General features: G+C 42.2%; 1 protein-coding gene across 1 annotated transcript in view; it reads right to left on the bottom strand.

Annotated features, from left to right (window-relative positions):
- Nucleotides 1-17669, bottom strand: part of LOC134346922 (uncharacterized) — a 142230-nt gene that overhangs the window by 32331 nt on the left and 92230 nt on the right. Inside the window, exons 20-23 of the mRNA XM_063048780.1 lie at nucleotides 15300-15368; nucleotides 14299-14382; nucleotides 8821-8886; nucleotides 1848-1974 (exon numbers count right to left, since the gene is read on the bottom strand). Coding sequence (XP_062904850.1) covers nucleotides 1848-1974; nucleotides 8821-8886; nucleotides 14299-14382; nucleotides 15300-15368 — 346 coding nt within the window. The remainder of the gene's footprint in view (nucleotides 1-1847; nucleotides 1975-8820; nucleotides 8887-14298; nucleotides 14383-15299; nucleotides 15369-17669) is intronic.

Below are 17669 nucleotides of genomic sequence, written 5' to 3'. Positions count from 1 at the left end.
TTGGAGGAAAGCATTTTATTCCCGACAACTACTAAGTAGGCAGTATTTCAATGACTAGCACCCTTGTGTTGAAGTTTGGGAGTGAGCTCCAATTAAGTCAATATTTATCTTCTCATGCTCCCACCAGATTTACAAACTCATTCTCTGCTCCACGTTGAAAAATACAGTGCTGTGCAAAAACCTTGGTCACCCTAGCTATATAAATGTGCACAGTACTGTAGATCATTCTCTTTACACTTGTGTACTGAAGAGTGCGACAACTAATCCTGAATCTTGAAATCTATGCTGGTTCTGAGAACAATCCTATTCACCACATCTTTCCCTGGCAGCAGTACACTCAGTGGCTAATTTATTAGGTACACCTACTCATTAATGCAAATATCTAATCAGCCAATCATGTGACAGCAACTCAATGTATAAAGGCATGCGAACATGGACAAGAAGTTCAGTTGTTGATAAGACCAAATGTCAGAATCTAAGTGACTTTGACCGTGGGCTGATTGTTGGTGCCGGACAGGGTGGTTTTGAGTGTCTCAGAAACAGCTGATTTCCTAGGACATTCACGCACAACAATCCCTAGAGCTTACAGAGATTGGTACAAGAAGCACAAAGCTTCCTGTGAGTGGCAGTTCTGTGGATGAAAACACCTTGTTAATGAGAGAAGTCAGAGTAGAATGGGCAGACTGCTTCAACCTGACAGGAAGGTTGACAGTTACTCAAATAACCAGGTGTTACAACAGTGGCGTGCAAAAGAGCATCTCTGAATGTACTACATGTCGAACCTTAAAGTGGATAGGCTACAGCAGCAGAAGACCACACCAAAGACTCCACTGGGTAAAGTGGCATCTGAGTATACTTTCGGTAACACTATACTGTAGTTTTGCCCTTCCAATGGGAAGCAAAATGGAACCTTCATTGGTTTTATTTTACACTGATGTAATCCAATATTAGCACACTATTCAGAAGAGCTGTGGGGTTAATGTTGCTTCTTAGCCACTGTTCAACATCACTATAAAAGAAGCAATTGTTTATGATCGAGTTACTGTCTATGGGTATGCAAATCTCGAGAAAATCTGTAGATGCTGGAAATCTAGAGCAACGCACACAAAATACCGGGGGAACTCAGCGGGTCAGGCAGCATCTATGGAAAAGAGTAAATAGTCGATGTTTTGGGCCAAGACCCTTCGTCAGGACTGCAAAGGAAGGGAAGGAGTGAGAGTAAAAAGGTAGGGGTGGGGGGAAGAAGAAGTACAAGGTGGTAGGTGATAGCTGAAACCGGGAGAGGGGGAGGAAGTGAAGTGCTGGGAAGTTGATTGGTGAAAAAGATAAAGGGCTGGAGAAGGGGGCAGAAGAATATGAGAAGACAGAAGATCATGGAAGAAAGGGAAGGGGAAGAAGCGCCAGAAGGAGGTGATGGGCAGGTAAGGAGAGAGGTGAGAGAGGGAAGCAGGAATGGGGAATGGTAAAGGGGTGGGGGGGGGGGTAAATCGAGAAGGGCCATTACCAGAAGTTAGAGAAGTCAATGTTCACGCCATCAGGTTGGAGGCTACCCAGACGGAATATAAGGTGTTGCTCCTCCAGCCTGAGTGTGGTCTCATCTTGGCAGGAGAGGAGACCACGGACTGACATGTCGGAATGGGAATGGGAAGTAGAATTGCAATAGGTGGCCACCGGGAGATCCCACTTTAAACACACCTCATTCGCCATAACCATTTTGGCACAGAGGAAGCATCAATGCAATATTTATTAACCAATTTGCAATCAAATCTCACCTAAAGAAAAAGCAGTTAAAATGCTTGTGGGGAAAAAATATCACTTAGATTTAAATGTACAATCCCAGCACTCACCTGGAAGGATGGAGTACAATCTCTTTGTAGTTAATAGACTTTTCCTTTAGAAAACTGCCAATAGATGCCTTTATCTTAGAATGTTTCTGCTGGAACCCAATGTTCTGCAGGTAAAGACACCAGGAAGCTGCAGCAAGAATGAAACATGTTTAGTGCCAGTCCACTGCAAATTGCCCCAATAAAATAGTCTCACTAAGCCTTTCTTGTATTCAAATGGTGATAGGATTAGTTTGCAGACTCAGAGAAATCCAAGCCCAATTTTAATTCAAACTTCAAAGCTTCCACCTCATTAGATATGCTCTGAGGAGGGAGTTCAACCTGAATAATGTGAGAACTCAGTCTTTGTAAGCTGACAGGGAGAGAACATGGAAGGAAGGAGGGATGTGTACATACTCATCTCAGATATTCATCAAAAATAGCTGAAAGCCATGATGCAACTTGAGAGAAGTGATCTGTGTAGCAGGAGATAAGCAGATTCTGAGAAACTCAAATCACCCCACCTGGCACCAACAATCATTCCATGGACAGAGTCATTTAGATCACATTTCTTTCCCAATCTGATGTTTGGTCTGAACAACAAATGAACCTCTTGACCATGTCTGCATGCTCCTATGCATTGAGTTGCTCCCACATGATTGGCTGATTAGATATGCACATTAACTAGCAGGTGTATAGGTGCACCTAATAAAGTGGCCACTGATTGTAGATTTTTAAAGTAATATTCAAAACAGAAGTTAATTAAACACCCTAAAGAAAAGAAACACTAATAACAGGAGGGCAGGAAAATAGTGGGATCAGTTAGATAGTTGCATGAAAGGAGGTGGCAGAAAAATGATGAGATGAACAGCTTTTTTTGTGCCATGAACCCATGCAGGGCACTGGAAATGGAAGGAAAATGTGCTTAGGAATTCACAGTTCACATTACTTCAGCAAGTAGTACTGTAGGGCTGTCACTTTACAATTCAGTAGAGGCTATGATGTCAGATGGCACTGGGTGTAAAAGAAAATCACAAGATTGAGAAGACATTTAGTGCAATGCTTCATAGCGGCAGCTGTAAAATTAGGGGTCATTTCCCGATGGTATCTATAGGGAGTTTCCATGTACTCCCTGTGGCCGCGTAGGTTTCTTCGGGTGCTCCACTTTCCTCTCGCAATATGGGTTAGGGTTAGTTCCTTTCCACCCCTTCCTCTGTTCCCCACTCTGACCTTTCACTTCTCCTCAACTGCTTGTTACTTCCCCCTGGGTCCGCTCCTCCTTCCCTTTCTCCTATTGTCTGCTTTCCTCTCCTGTCAGATTCTTTCTTCTCCAGCCCTTGACCTTTCCGACCCGGCTGGCTTCGTCCAACACCTTCTGGCCAGCTTCTTTCCCCTCCCCTCACCTTTTTGCTCTGGCATCTTCTCCCTTCCCTTCCGGTCCTGGGGAGGGGCCTGATCTGCTTAGTTCCTCCAGCATTTTGTGTGCATTGCTTTGGATTTCAATTATCTGCAGACTTTCTCGTGTTTAGGGTTTGTAAGTTGTGGACATGGTCTGCCGGCGACACTTGCGGCTACTCCCAGTACACCTCTTACACATTTCACTGTGTGTTTCGATGTACATGTGACAAGTAAAGCTAATCTTAATCTGGTGGGAGAGGAGGGCCTGATGACTGGCATCAATGGGCAATGTATTCTTCAAGACATGGAATTGGTCAGTGTATCAGAGCCATGGGGTGATGCTGGTGTCAAACTGGGTTTAAGATTTAGGAACCTGGGGTTCAGAGTAGGTGTGGATCAGGAGTGAAGACGAATCAAGGTGAAGCATCAGCCCAGGAGAAGGCTCACTGTATTGAGGCTGGTGTAAGCAGGGTCAGAGGTTGCGAGAGTGGGAAAAGTGAGAATGGGGCCTGTTAATGGAGAGGTAGTGGTGGTGGGCAGGGGCTGTTGTGTGTTGGGTTGGAATGTTCACCTACCCATACACAAGGAAAGCTGGTGTATCTATATTGTAATGATCCCAACACCAGCCTGTAAACTACAAAGGCTGACATCTTTAAGCTGTGCAGCTGCAGATCAGGCAGCACCATGTAAACCTTATTGCCCTGACTATGGCCAATGGCAGAGCACTGGAGAATGGCGTGCCTATATTCCTCTGGAAATGCTCTAATGGGCATTGCTCAAGAAATTATGCCATAAGGATGTGAGCCTGATGGTGAAAACTATCTCTGGTGTAAAAACAATTTGCAACTCGGTTCCCAAATTTATGGTACAAAACTTGGACCAGGGGCCCAGTCTCAAAAGACAAGGACATCCCTTTAGAAGAGATTAGAAGGAACTTCTCTAGCCAGAAGGTGGTGAATCTGTGAAATTCATTGCCACAAACGGCTGCCGAGGCCAAGTCATAGGGTATATTTAAAGTGGAGGTTGATAGGTTCTTCATTAGTCAAGGCGTCAAAGGTTATGAGGAAAAGGCAGGAGAATAGGATTGAGAGGGATAATAAATCAGCAAATATTGAATGGCCTAATTCAATTCTTATTTCTTATGCCTAATGATTGTAATCACATTACATTCCTGAAACAACAGATTTTCATTTACATCACCTTAAACAAAAGAAATACTTCTTGTCTAAATTTCTAAGCCTTTTTCAAATTTTATTTTACATACCTACCTACCCACCCACCCACCAACCTTTTCCCTCACGTAATGTAGCAGTTACTTGAAAACAAACCAAAACAACTGAGACTAAGTACAAAGGGGGTGAAGGGGTTTGATACTGTATGATGCACTATCCACAATAATGAAGTTCTCAGTCAAAGAAAGCATGTTCAATCCCTTATTAAGAAACAAAAGATGAACAATCTTGCAACGATAAAAAAACTACTGAAACTAAAACCAGCAATATAAGGAAGTAAGCGGTCTTAAAAGCTCTTAAGCATTTGTGAAATTAATGTATTTAAGCGGTCAACAAAGAAATATCATTCTGACTGCCTCCTGGTTCTATCCAGACTAAACTGACTCAAGACAAAGCATGAATACATAACTATATGCATTCAGTTCTACCATGTCCCAACCCTCCTAACAGATTACCCCATAATAAACACACAACACAAAATAAAATATAGATAGACAGAAAATAGATACCATGGCTCCTACACCTAACTTTACCTATCACCTGCCAGCTCGTACTCCTTTCCCTCCCCAACCTTCTATTCTGGCTTCCTCCCTCTTTCCAGTCCTGATGAAGGGTCTCGGCCCAAAACATCACCTGTTCATTCACTTCCATAGATGCCGCCTGAGTTCCTTCAGCATTTTGTGACTCTAAATATTAACTCACTTTGTTAATAAATTTTGTTCAAATGAGCTAAATTTCTTCCTACTCCTCTTGATTTAAAATTGCAAGGGCCACAAACAACATTTCGTCATCAGACTAGAAGCATAGACAACACTATTAATTTCCTCTTATGTAATGCTCTGTAAGGTTTCACTGCTAATGTAATGGCCTCTCTGTAATGTTTCACTGCTAAGGTAATGGTTTCTGGGTAGCAGCAATGTTTGGATTATGACTAGAGATAACAGGGCCTTTGGAATGTATGTTAGTCAATGAGAGGCACATTGTTCTTTCTTGTGGGTCTGGGAGCAGGGATTGCACAGTCTCTTGTCGGGGAGAGATGAAGAGAGAAGACGCGGATGGAGAGAGTTGGTAGACCACTGGATGGAGTGGACTCTGAGCGAGGGTCTGAAGGTTGGCGACGTTTGGAGGAGGTCGATGGGAAACAACGGGACAAAATTGTGAGCTCCAACTTGCGCATTAGACTGTTTCATTAAAATGGGCCCTTTTCTTTACTAACCCTGTAGTCAGATTAAGATTTATAAAGCTCACTCATTTAGTTGCATATGATGTACTGTCCGATATTTTGCGGTTCGCATTTGTAACCAGGCAACACATTATGCAGCAGCCACACAAATGAGATTTCTCAGTTTGGCTGGGCCAGAGGCTGTCTTCCTCTAGACAAACACAAGGGATACACTTCGATCATTTTTCTCTACCATTCTCAAAAGAGTCCAATTCTTTATTTATGGCAGAGGTTCTTAACTGTGGGGATGTGAATTTGGATGGAAAAAAGTTTACATCTTCATTTTCACTTCTAACTGAAAATTATCATTTCCATTGATGACAACCATTTTCCCCCCGGATCAATAAAGTATGACTATGACTATGAATGTAGACAACAAACCACAGTTGTATCAGCAGTACCTGTGATTTTGAAATCACAGATTTTTTCATATCACATTACAGTTGTTACAAATACAGTATCTCAAAATACTGTTAATGCATGCTCATCACTACTTCAAAATTATGGTAGTTATTAGACCCATTGCTAGATTGAATGTGATCGCAGTCTTCCTGTCACTCTCGGGCAGCCCTGCAGTTGGCTGTTCAACATGACATGCGTGTAGCTTTGTCAAAGAACACCCCACAGTTTAATGCTCTTATTCAAGCTAAGCAACAACAGCATTCACACTGATCTGTCTTAAAAATAAACAATTTTAAACTTGGCTATATTTTAAATGTACAGTCATGCTATTTAATATGTTAAGAAGCACATATATTACTATAATCACAAATTTGCTGTTTTTAAATACTTAGATAATTGTATTTCAATATAATTGGTTTCTTTTGTAATTTTATGCATTTTATTTTATATTCCTCTACATCAGGATCCCTGATCATACATAACGGTCAACTAACTTAGCCTTAGCCTGGACAACAATTATCACCTAATCGGATTTTAACGAACCAATCATGGATTACATAATTGTTAACAAATAGAAATGGCACATATATATACATACATATATATATATATATATATATATATATATATATATATACACACACATATATATATATATATATATATATATACATACATACATACATACATACATACACACACACACAAGCAGACTAATCACAGGACACATAAAAGACGGTCATTTGAAGTTGCACTGGTGATGTTGCCTAGCTGGGTAACGAAATGTCTGCAAGCTAACAAGCCAGCTCGGCAAGCTACTCAACCCCAGTTACAAATGTTTTCCAACATCTTAAAGGAATACAATAGAATCAATGAAAAACTACACACAAAGACTGACAAACAGCCAATGTGCAAAAAGACAAACCATGTGAATAAAAGGTAAAAACTGTAAATAAGTAAATAAATAATAGTGAGAGCATGAGTTGTAGAGTCCTTGAAAATGAGCCCATCAGTTGTGAAATCAGTTCAGCATTGAGGTGAGTGAGTGAGTGAGCAAAGGGATGATGGCACAGTGGCTCTCCTGCCTCTAGTAACCCAGGTTCGAGATACTGGCTGAGCAGAGTCTACGCATTTTCCCTGAACTCCAGTTAGTTGTGTTGATTGGTAGTTAATTATTTCTCACGTAGGTGACTGGTCGGAGAATCAGGATGGAGTTACTGAGGTGAGGGAGAAGTTGTCACTAGGAAAGAAGTGGGGGAATGGGATTGATACGAGTTTGCACGTCTCAACAGGCTGAATATCCTCATTACATTTCTCATGATATTGATGATGAGAAATTGGGGGTATGTGTTATAATTTTATTTTATTTAGAGATCCAGCACGGTAACAGCCACTTCTAGCCAATGAGACCACACCACCCAACTACACCCACATGACCTATTAATTTGCAGATCTTTGGAATGTGGGAGGAAACTGGAGCAACCGTTGGAAACCCAAACGGTCGCGGCGAGAGCGTATAAACTCCTCAGGAAATGAACCCAGGTCACCAGTGCTGCAATAGTGTTAGGCTAACTGTAATGCTACCATGCCGATTTATACACCAAATATGTATTTCCAAGCTGTGGGACACTATATTCGCCGGGGTCACATCAGCCTCATCATACTGCCTTGCAATCAGATTGCTCTGTCTCTCCCACTATTGAAGAGGATACTCCTCTCCTATGACGGCCACATCCTGAATGCTCCCCTTCTGTTCGCTGGCCTGCTCAGCCAATGACCATGGCCAGCAGATAAGGAAACAAGTTTTCTCAAAGTGCCCTTCATATTCTGTTTGCAATCACATAGAGAACAGATTGGAAAAAGATGCACATATCGCAAGAAAAAAACATACAGGAAAGCTTGAAGTTCACAAACAGGAGAAGTGACTTGGAACACAGGAGCAACTTGTACACCAAATTTTTATGGAACTTGAATCTGAATTCTCCAGCTGCCTTGATGGAATTTGACACACATCATAGAAACATAATCACTAACTTGTTTTCATTAACCCATCTGATAAGATGACTGATCCTCATAGCAACCCTGGCCTTACCCAATTGTATATATTCCCAACCTGTTGGACATGGAGGAGCTACACCTTATATTCTGTCTATGTAGCCTCCAACTTGACTACATGAATATCCATTTCTCCTTCTAGTAATTTTCCCCTCCCCCTCCCCCTCCCCTCTTCTTCTGCTCCCCACTCTTGCCTCTTACCTCTTCTTACCTGCCTGTCATCTCTCCCTGGTGTTACGTCCTTCCCTTTCTCCAATGGTCCACTCTCCTCTCCTATCGTATTCCTTCTTCTCCAGCCCTTTATCTTTCCCACCCACATGACTTCACCGAACACCTTCTCACCATCTTCCTTCCCCTCCCCTTCACCTTTTATTTCGGAGTCTTCCCCTTTGCTTCTAGCATTTTGAGTGTGTTGTTTTATATATTCCCTTTGTTCTTTTCATCCCTCTTGCTCTCTTATCTGGACCTTTATCTCCTTCTCATTTCTGCTGAAGGGTCTTCAACCTCAAATGGTAACTTTGCTTTTGCATTCCACGGATACTGAATGATCTGCTGAGCATTTTGTTGTGTTATTTCCGATGTCCAATATCTACATCTCTTTTGATTTTCACAGTGGAATAGGAACTCTTTTCTAGATCAAGCCTCTGAATACTAATCTTTCTAACAACTATTTTTTGAAATAACTCACCCTTCTTATTTTTCTTCTTTTGGGGGGCAGCTTCCTCTTTCCCATCTTTTTCCTTGTTTAAATCAGCTTTAAGAAAAGAATCAAGAGCATTAGTGATAAAGACAAGAGATTCTGCAAATGCTAGAAATCCAGAGCAACATACACTAAATGTTGGAGGAACCCAGCAGGTCAGGCAGCATCTATAGAAATGAATAAAAGTTGACACTTCATGCTGAGACCCTTCTTCAGGACTGAAAAGGAAGGTGGAGGATGCCAGAGTAAAAAGAAGGGGGCAAGCTGGAAGGTGACAGGTGAAGCCAAGTGGGTGGAAAAGGTAAAGGGCTGAAGTGGAAGGAATCTGAGAGAAGAAGAGAGTGGACCACAGGAGAAAGGGAAGAGGGGCACCAGGGGGAGGTGATAGACTGCTGCGAAGAGGTAAGAGGCCAGACTGGGGAATACAAGAGGGATAGAATTTCTTTTTTTAAAACCAGAAGAAATCAACGTTCATGCCAACAGGTTGGAAGCTGGTAGTCAGAATATGAGATGTTGCTCTTCCACCCTGAGGGTGGCCTCATCATGGCACAAGAGGGGGCCATGGACTGACATGTTGGAAAGCAAATGGAAATAGCAATGAAAATGGTTAGCCACCAAGAACCTCCGCTTTTGGCGGATGAAGCGGATATGCTTGATGAAGTGGTCCCCAAATTTCTGATGGGTCTCACTAATGTAGACTGCATTGGGAGCACCGGCTAAAACAGACGACCCCAAGATTCGCAGGTGCAATGTTGCCTCCCCCGGAAGAACTGTATGGGGCCCTTATTGGAGGTAAGGGAGGACATGGATGGGTAAGTGTAGCATTTGGCTGCTTGCAGGGATAAAGTGGCAGGAGTGAGATTAGTGAAAAGAGACAAATAGGCAAGTCATAGATATGTACAGAACAGAAACAGGCCCTTCCATCTATCTACACCATGGCGTACCATTTAAACTGCCTACTCCCAGTGACGTACACTGGGACCATAGATCTCCATACCCTTTCCATCCATGTATCTATCCAAACTTTTCCTTGATGTTGAAATCGAGTGCGCATGCACCGCTTGCACCAGCAGCTTTGTCCACACTCTCACAATCCTTTCGATGGAGAAATAGCACATCATGTTCCCCTTAAACTTTTCACCTTTCACTCCTAATCCGTGACCTCTAATTGTAGCCCCACTCAATCTTAGTGGGAAAAGCCTGCTTGCATTTACCCTATTTATACCCCTCATAACTTGGTATACCTCTGTCAAATCTCTCAATCTTCTATGTTCCAAGGAATAAATCTATTCAATTTTTCCCTATAATTCAGGTCCCCTAGTCTTGGCAACATCTTTGTAAATTTTCTCTGTACTCTTTCAACTTTACTTACATCTTTCCTGTAGGTAGGTGACTAAAACCGCACACAATACTCTAATTTAGGCCTCACCAACATTTTATACAGCTTCATAAATCAAAGTATTGAATACAGTAAATAGGAAGTTATGCTGAAGACCAATGTGCCAAAAGCTTTCTTTATGACCCTTTCAACCTGTGTCCCCAATTTCTTTGTTCTACTGCACTCCTCAGCGCTCTACCATTCACTGTGTAAGACCTACCTTTGTTGGTCCAATCAAAGTACAACACCTCGCAATTACTACCTCATCTTGAATGCCGAGCAACTGAAAATTATTGACCAACCTCCCATGCGGGTCCTTGTCAAATGCCTTAGTAAAGTCCATGTAGACCACATCATTCCCATGCCTTCATCAACCTTCCTGATAACTTCCTCGAAAAACTCTGTAAGGTTGATTTGACAGGATCTACCATGCACAAAGCCATGCTAACTATGCTTTAATTTATCCATGTCTACCCAAACACTCATATGTAGTCCCTCAGAATATCTTCCAAAAACTTTCCCACTACTGATGTCAGCATAATTTCCTGGTTTATTTTTAAAGCCTTTCTTAAACAGTGGAACAACATTGGCTATCCTCCAATCCTCTGGCACCTCACCTGTCACTAAGGATGATTTAATATGTCTGCTAGGGCCATGACAATTTCTGCACTTGCCTCCCACAGGGTTAGAGGAAACACCTTGTCAGGCCCTGGGGATATATCCACCCTCGTTTGCCTCAAGACAGAGAACACCTCCTCCTCTGTAATCTGTATAGAGTTCATGAAGTTGATGCCGTTTTGCCGTCCTTCTACAGTGTGTAAATAGATGTAAAAATACATTTAAGATCACCCCCATCTCTTTTAGCTCCATACATGGATTACCATTCTGATCTTCCAGTGGACCAATTTTGTCCCTCATAATCCTTTTGCTCTTAACATATCTGTGGAAGCCCTTAGGATTCTCTTTCACCTCATCTCTAGGGCAGCCTTATGCCTTTTTTTAGCCCTCCTGATTTCTTTCTTAAGTGTTCTCTTGAATTTCTCGTACTCTATAAAGACTTCACTTCTTTCTATTGCCTATATCTGCAATGCACCTCCTTTTTCTTCCCTACTGAGGGCCTCAATATCTCTTGAAATCCAAGGTTCCCTACACCTGTTATCTTTACTTTTTATTCTGACAGGCACATATAAGTTTTGTACTCTCAAAATTTGACTTCTGAAGGCTTCCCACTCACCATTGCCAGAAAACAGCCCATCCCAATCCTCACTTGCCAGATCCTTTCTGATACCATCAAAATTGGCCTTTCTCCGACTTAGAATCTCAACCCAGAAGCCAGGCCTATCTTTTTTTTCATATTTACTTTGAAACTAATGGCATTGGGATTACTAGGTGCAAAGTGTTCACCTATACAAACTTGTCACCTGTCCCATCTTATTCCCTAACAGCAGACCAAGTATTGCATACTCTCTCGTTGGGATTTCTATGTACTGATTAAGAAAACTTTCCTGAATATACTTGACAAACTCTATCCCTGAAATTGACAGGCTCAGCATGAGTGCATGAAGCAGCACCAATGCAGTTGTCAATGTTGCAGAGGAAGTGTTGAGGAGCATTACCAGGGAGAGTGTTAGTGACATTACTCAAACAGGTTGCTCATACTGGAAACCTTGTCAAGTCAAAAGAGGTGCAGTTTAATATTTGTCAGAGAAATCTTCCTCTTCAAGTTGAGAAGACAAACCAGAGGAAAGATGTTTGGCTTCAGAAGGAATAGAAGAGATTCAATAAAAAATCTCCAGTTTCTCTGTCTTAGGAATAGATTTGAACTGTTCTCTTTAGAGAAAAAAAAAGTTAAATGGGTAATATACAGTACAGATGACTCAGGTTCAATTCCCACCACTGCCTGCAAGGAGTTTGCACGTTCTCCCCATAACCACGTGGGTTTCCTCTGAGTGCTCCAGTTTCTTCCCACAGTCCAAAGGTTTACTAGTTGATAAATTAATTGGCAACTGTAAATTGTCCTGTGATTAGGCTAGGGTTAAATTGAGGGATTGCAGCGCAGTGTGATTCAAAGGGCTGGAAGGGCTTATTCTGTGCAGTATCACAATAAATAAGAAGATGGCATTGAAATATCATGGGAGGCCAATTCACATAAGAATTGAGAAGCACACTTTAAAGGTGTTTGACAAAAAAAGAGTGAAAATTAAAAGCAATTCTTTTCTGCATTACAGGAGTGGCAGTGATTATGAAGAGAGAATTGAATAAACAATTGGAAGGGAAAAAAATGATTGAGGAAAGGGGTTCAAATGGGCTGCTCCATTGAGCTAGAACAATTATTGTCTGGTATGGGGGGGAGGGCTTCTGCATAGGATCAAAATAAGCTGCAGAGAGTTGTAAAATTAGTCAGCTCCATCATGGACACTAGCCTCTGTAACATCCGAGACATCTTCATTTGATGCCTCAAAATGGTGGCATCCAAGGACCCCCACCACCCAAGATATGCCCTCCTTGCATTGTTACCATCAAGGAGGTACAGGAGCCTGGAGGCACACACTCAGTGATTCAGGAACAGCATCTTCCCCTCTGCATTATCATTGAACCCATGAACACTATCCCATTATTATTTTATTTCTATTTTTGCACTACTTATTTAACTATATTATACATATATACCACACAGTTCCCGCAATTAACAGCTTTTTTCCTGTATTATCATGTTCTGCATTCTAGTGCTGCTGCAAAGTGAAGAAATTTCATAACATATGCTGGCGATATTAAACCCAATTCTGATTCCAGATGGGACAAACCACCTCAGATGTGCTGGAGTATTCAGTGCTTTTTGCTGGGGTGTAGCTCCACAAATGGCAACAATCGAAGCCACACTAAAGTGCCTGTCTGCTGGAGTATGACTTTAAGCAGATATTAGGGAACTATCACAGTGGATCCAATATGGTAGGAAATACAAGCCAGTTCAAATGGCTCCAAGGTCTAATTTAGTGACCAGCTGTGGCATCATCCGTCACATTTGGCAACGCTGGAATTTAGAAGAATTGGGTGGTTGGGGGGTGGGGTCTCTTTGAAATCTAATGAATGTTGAGAAGGCCTAGATAGAGTGGATGTGAAGAGGATGTTTCCTTTGGAGGGGGAGTCTAGGACCAGAGGGCACGTCCATTTCAAACAGAGATGAGGAATTTCTTTATCCAAAAGGTGGGGAATCTGTGGAATTTGTTGCCACAGATGGCTGTGGAGGCCAGGTCACTGGGTGCACTTAAGGCAGAGGTTGTTAATAGGTTCTTTGGTTCCTTAAGGTTGTTATCATAGGATAAGCTCCCACTACCTATTAAATGCTCCCAAAGGCGTGCATCTCAAATAGCTTCCGACAACCAAGTCCAACTCCTGGCCTTCATGTCTGGGTTAGCTACTAAGCCTGTTTGGAACCACTTCTGTTGATAGAAGGGGCAAAGGCAGGTTACTGACATCTTAAAATGAGTCACTTCAGGCAGATGGGGCTCATCAGCTGGGGTTGGCAGTTCACCTAGAAGAAGGAAAACTCTGATCTCCATTGCCCACTCATGGGGAAGGCTTCAGGAGTAAACCCAGAGAGACAAAGCCGAAGGGTGGAGTCCCTAAGACAGTCCTATGCTGAGTTCAATGGGACTGGCTACTCCTGTGACGCAACTGGTACCAAACTGTATTGGTCTCTGCCTTTCCTAAGGGTTCATCAGATGCATGGAGATGGGGAGCTAGCTACATAGGCAACAGCTTGCTCTTCATATTGTATTGCCCACAGATATGATGCAACATCCATGGTCACCCTCGCTGATAGATTCTTAATTAGTCAGGGCGTGAAAGGTTATGGGGAGAAAACAGGAGAATAAGGTTGAGAGGGAAATGGATCAGCCATGATGAAATGGCGGAGCAGAATCGATGGGTCAAATGACCTAATTCTGCTTCCATGTCTAATGGTCTAAAGGAGCCATTTGCTATACTCTGGGTCTCAGTATTTGACAGGCCCCTTGCTCAAGATTTGAATGAATGGCAGGAAAATATACAATTTCTAAATTATTTTTTATACGGCTTCATCTACCCACCCATCTCCTGATGCTTTTTCTTTTTCTTCTTTGGTGGAAGGCAAGCATCCCCTTTTTCCACTTCTCTTTCCTCTTTCACAAGAGCTTTAGGAGAAGAACGAAGGAAATTAATGACATAACTCAACAACAGATTGTCCGTAACAAGGCTTTCAAACTTACTCAAACCACGTTTCACCACAAAATGCTGGAGGAACTCAGCAGGCCAGGCAACATCTATGGAAAAGAGTTAACAGTCAACCTGATAAAGGGTCTCGGCCTGAAACTTCCGACTGTTAACTCTTCCATAGATGCTGCCCAGTCTGCAGAGTACCCTCAGCATTTTTCTGCGTGCTGCTTTGGATGTCTAGCATCTGCAGATTTTTTTCATGTTTGTGAAACTACACTTCAAGCTCACTTGCAGTACAATAAATGAGAGCCCCTGAGTTCAGAAACCTAAAGTACACAAGCAGGCTAATATGTAAATTCTGACATCCAGACATCAAAGACAATCAGATACAAGCCCATTTGAATGAAAATCAGTACATCATATAGGACATCTTCAAAAGGTGGTGCCTCAAGAAGGCAGCACCTCGGTCATGCCCTCTTCTCATTAGCCTGAAGACTCACACTCAAATTTCCTTCCCCTCTGTCATCAGGTTTCTGAATGGTCCATGAGTGCAACCTCACCATTTTGCTACAGAAACACACACACACAAAATGCTGGAGGGACTCAGCAGGGCATAGACACAAGAGATTCAGCAGATGTTGGAAATCCAGTCACTATATTGCCTCCTGATTATTTATCTATTATTGTAACTAGTAATTTATTTCTGTATTGTACTGTAATGCTGCTACAATACAAATCTCATAATGTAAGTTAGTGATAATAAACCTGATTCTGAAATATCCAATCAATTAACTTTTTCAGCAATGTACGGGGTCTGTGGAAGACGGATGTACTGGGAGACTAGGAATCCAGTATCCATCAACCATGAAGCAAGTATTATGTTGCACTTATTTACCTTTTTCTAATTTTTTCTTCTTTTTCTTCTGAAGCAGAGCTGCTTTGTCCTCGCTCTCATCTAAAATTGCTTCAAGGGAACAAAAAAGGAAATGAGCTTGGTGACCGCAGCAGAATGTGGGCAAACTCAACTCATTGGCTCTTTGCACTAGGCTCTCCTGCCCCTTCTTCCTCCACCATAGCCTCAGAGTCCTTCCTAACTTCAAAATTTCACCCACATTTCTCCTGACACCCGTTTCATTTCCCATTACCTTCTCCAGTAATGTAACTTGACCATTTATTTCCAGCAACTACAAATGATCTGGTTTAAGATGGTGCTGGTGAAGCTTAGTGATTTCTGGGTGGTGGCCAATTAAACAAGGAAAACAACTAAATACTTTGTTAATCACACTTTTTCTGGCAAATGATCATTTCGAACAATAGTCCGTAACTTCCCTTTGGACTTGGAGGCAATTAGATGCAGTAGAACTGAGGCAAGGTGAAGCAGTGGGCCTGTTGCCGAGAGTAAGGAAGACCCAAGGTTTGATCGATCTAAGCACCAGGCACCGGGCCTATTTTGAAAGGTTGGGCACAGGCTGAACCAAGGTGCAGGCCAGGCCGCAAAACGTATCGAAGCAACAGAACACGATGTTTGGACAAAGATTTAAGTGGCAGGCCAAATCAGAAAGGTCGTGTACAGGCTGAATTAAGGCGGCGGGGTCCAGGCACCAGAGCATATCGAAGCGACTAAATCTGATGCACAGAAAATGATTTAAGCTCCTGGCCGAATTAGAAAGGTCGGGCACTGGCCAAATTAAGGTGGCAGAGTCCAGGCACCAGAGCACATCAAAGCGACTGAATATGATGCTTGGATGATGATTTAGGCACCAAGCCAGATTGAAAAGGTCAGGGTGTCGTGACTGGAGGTGAGGGTTAGGCTGGTGCAGCCCAGTGTTCCGCTGTGCACTGAACTAAGGGTCTGTGGATAGACTCTCCGTGGACTTCAGATTGGAACGCTACTTGCTTGCTTTCATTGTTTACATGATTTCGTGTTTTTTTTTCTCTGCACATTGGGTGTTTGACAGTCTCTTTTAATGTTTTTTTGGGTTTCTTTGTTTTGTGGCTGCCTGTAAGGAGATGAATCTCAAGATTGTATAAAGTACATATACTTTGATAATACATGTACTAGAACTTTATAAGCTTATGCAACAAAAACGGAACAAAAATGCACCCTAATCAAATTTGATGAGCTGAATGGCCTCATTATGTGTAGTTGCATGCTATTTCTCTCAAAGGAGGATTCACTCTGCATCCTCCTCTCTTCCAATAATCCAGAATAATATACCAAGACATAAATGCAGTTAAAATGGCAGTCACGTAACTGGACCAGTAATCAAGGCAAGAGCTCACATCCCGACATGGCATCAAGGGAAATTATAGTCTGTTAATCAAACAAATATGGAATTAGAGAGTAATGATGAAAATGGAAAAAAAAACTGTTGTTTATTAATATATTTCTTTTGGCGGAAATTTGTTGCCCTTACCCATTCCAGCTTATGTGACTCCCTATCCATTCAATATGGTTGGTTCTGAACTGTCACAGTCATAGACCACTAAAGCACAGAAACAGGCCCTTCAGCCCATCTAATCTGTGCCAAACTATTATTCTACTTAGTCCCATCTACCTGCCCTCCAGACCCTACCTACCTTAACTGTTGAAATCGAACCTGCATCCACCACCTCCGCTGCCTTGGATTGTATGAATTGCATTAGGAAGTCTCTCAAGGAAATCAGGCAGGGAAATAATAATTATTTTCTGCATTCTGTTTTTATTTCCAATACTTCAATATGAATATTTTTTTTAAAACATGCAAGAAATTTCAAATTTCCTGGCTGTTTCCAATAGTGGTGGATTCTAAGATCAGAGGGCACAGCCTCAGAACAGATGGATATCATTTAGAAGAGAGCCGAGGAGGAATTTCTTTAGCCAGAGGGTGGTGAAATTCAATGCCACAGACACCTGTGGAAGCCAAGTCATTGGGTATATTTAAAGCAGCGGTTATGGATTCTTGATTAGTAAGGATATCAAAGGTCAAAGGTAGAAGGCAGGTGAATGGGGTTGAGAGTGAAAATAAATCAGCCATGATGGAATGATGGAGCAGACTCAACGGCTGAACTCTGTTCCTCTGTTTTATGGAAGTTCAGTAGCTGGAATGTTTTCCCTTTGACTTTGTATCTTACAGTGCCAGCACTACCTCTCCATAGCCCGTCTCCTCTCCTTCCTTTTTACTCTCTTTCCAGGAAAGTTATACTTTATTAAAATGCCTTCAGCACAGTCTCGCAGCTGGCACGCTACCTTTATCTTGGTCTCCACTTGATAATAGACACCCCT

This window comes from Mobula hypostoma, chromosome 5, assembly GCF_963921235.1.
Source record: "Mobula hypostoma chromosome 5, sMobHyp1.1, whole genome shotgun sequence".
Lineage (NCBI taxonomy): Eukaryota > Metazoa > Chordata > Chondrichthyes > Myliobatiformes > Myliobatidae > Mobula > Mobula hypostoma.
Note: the sequence above shows the minus strand (reverse complement) of the source record. Positions and strands in the feature narration are given on the sequence as shown.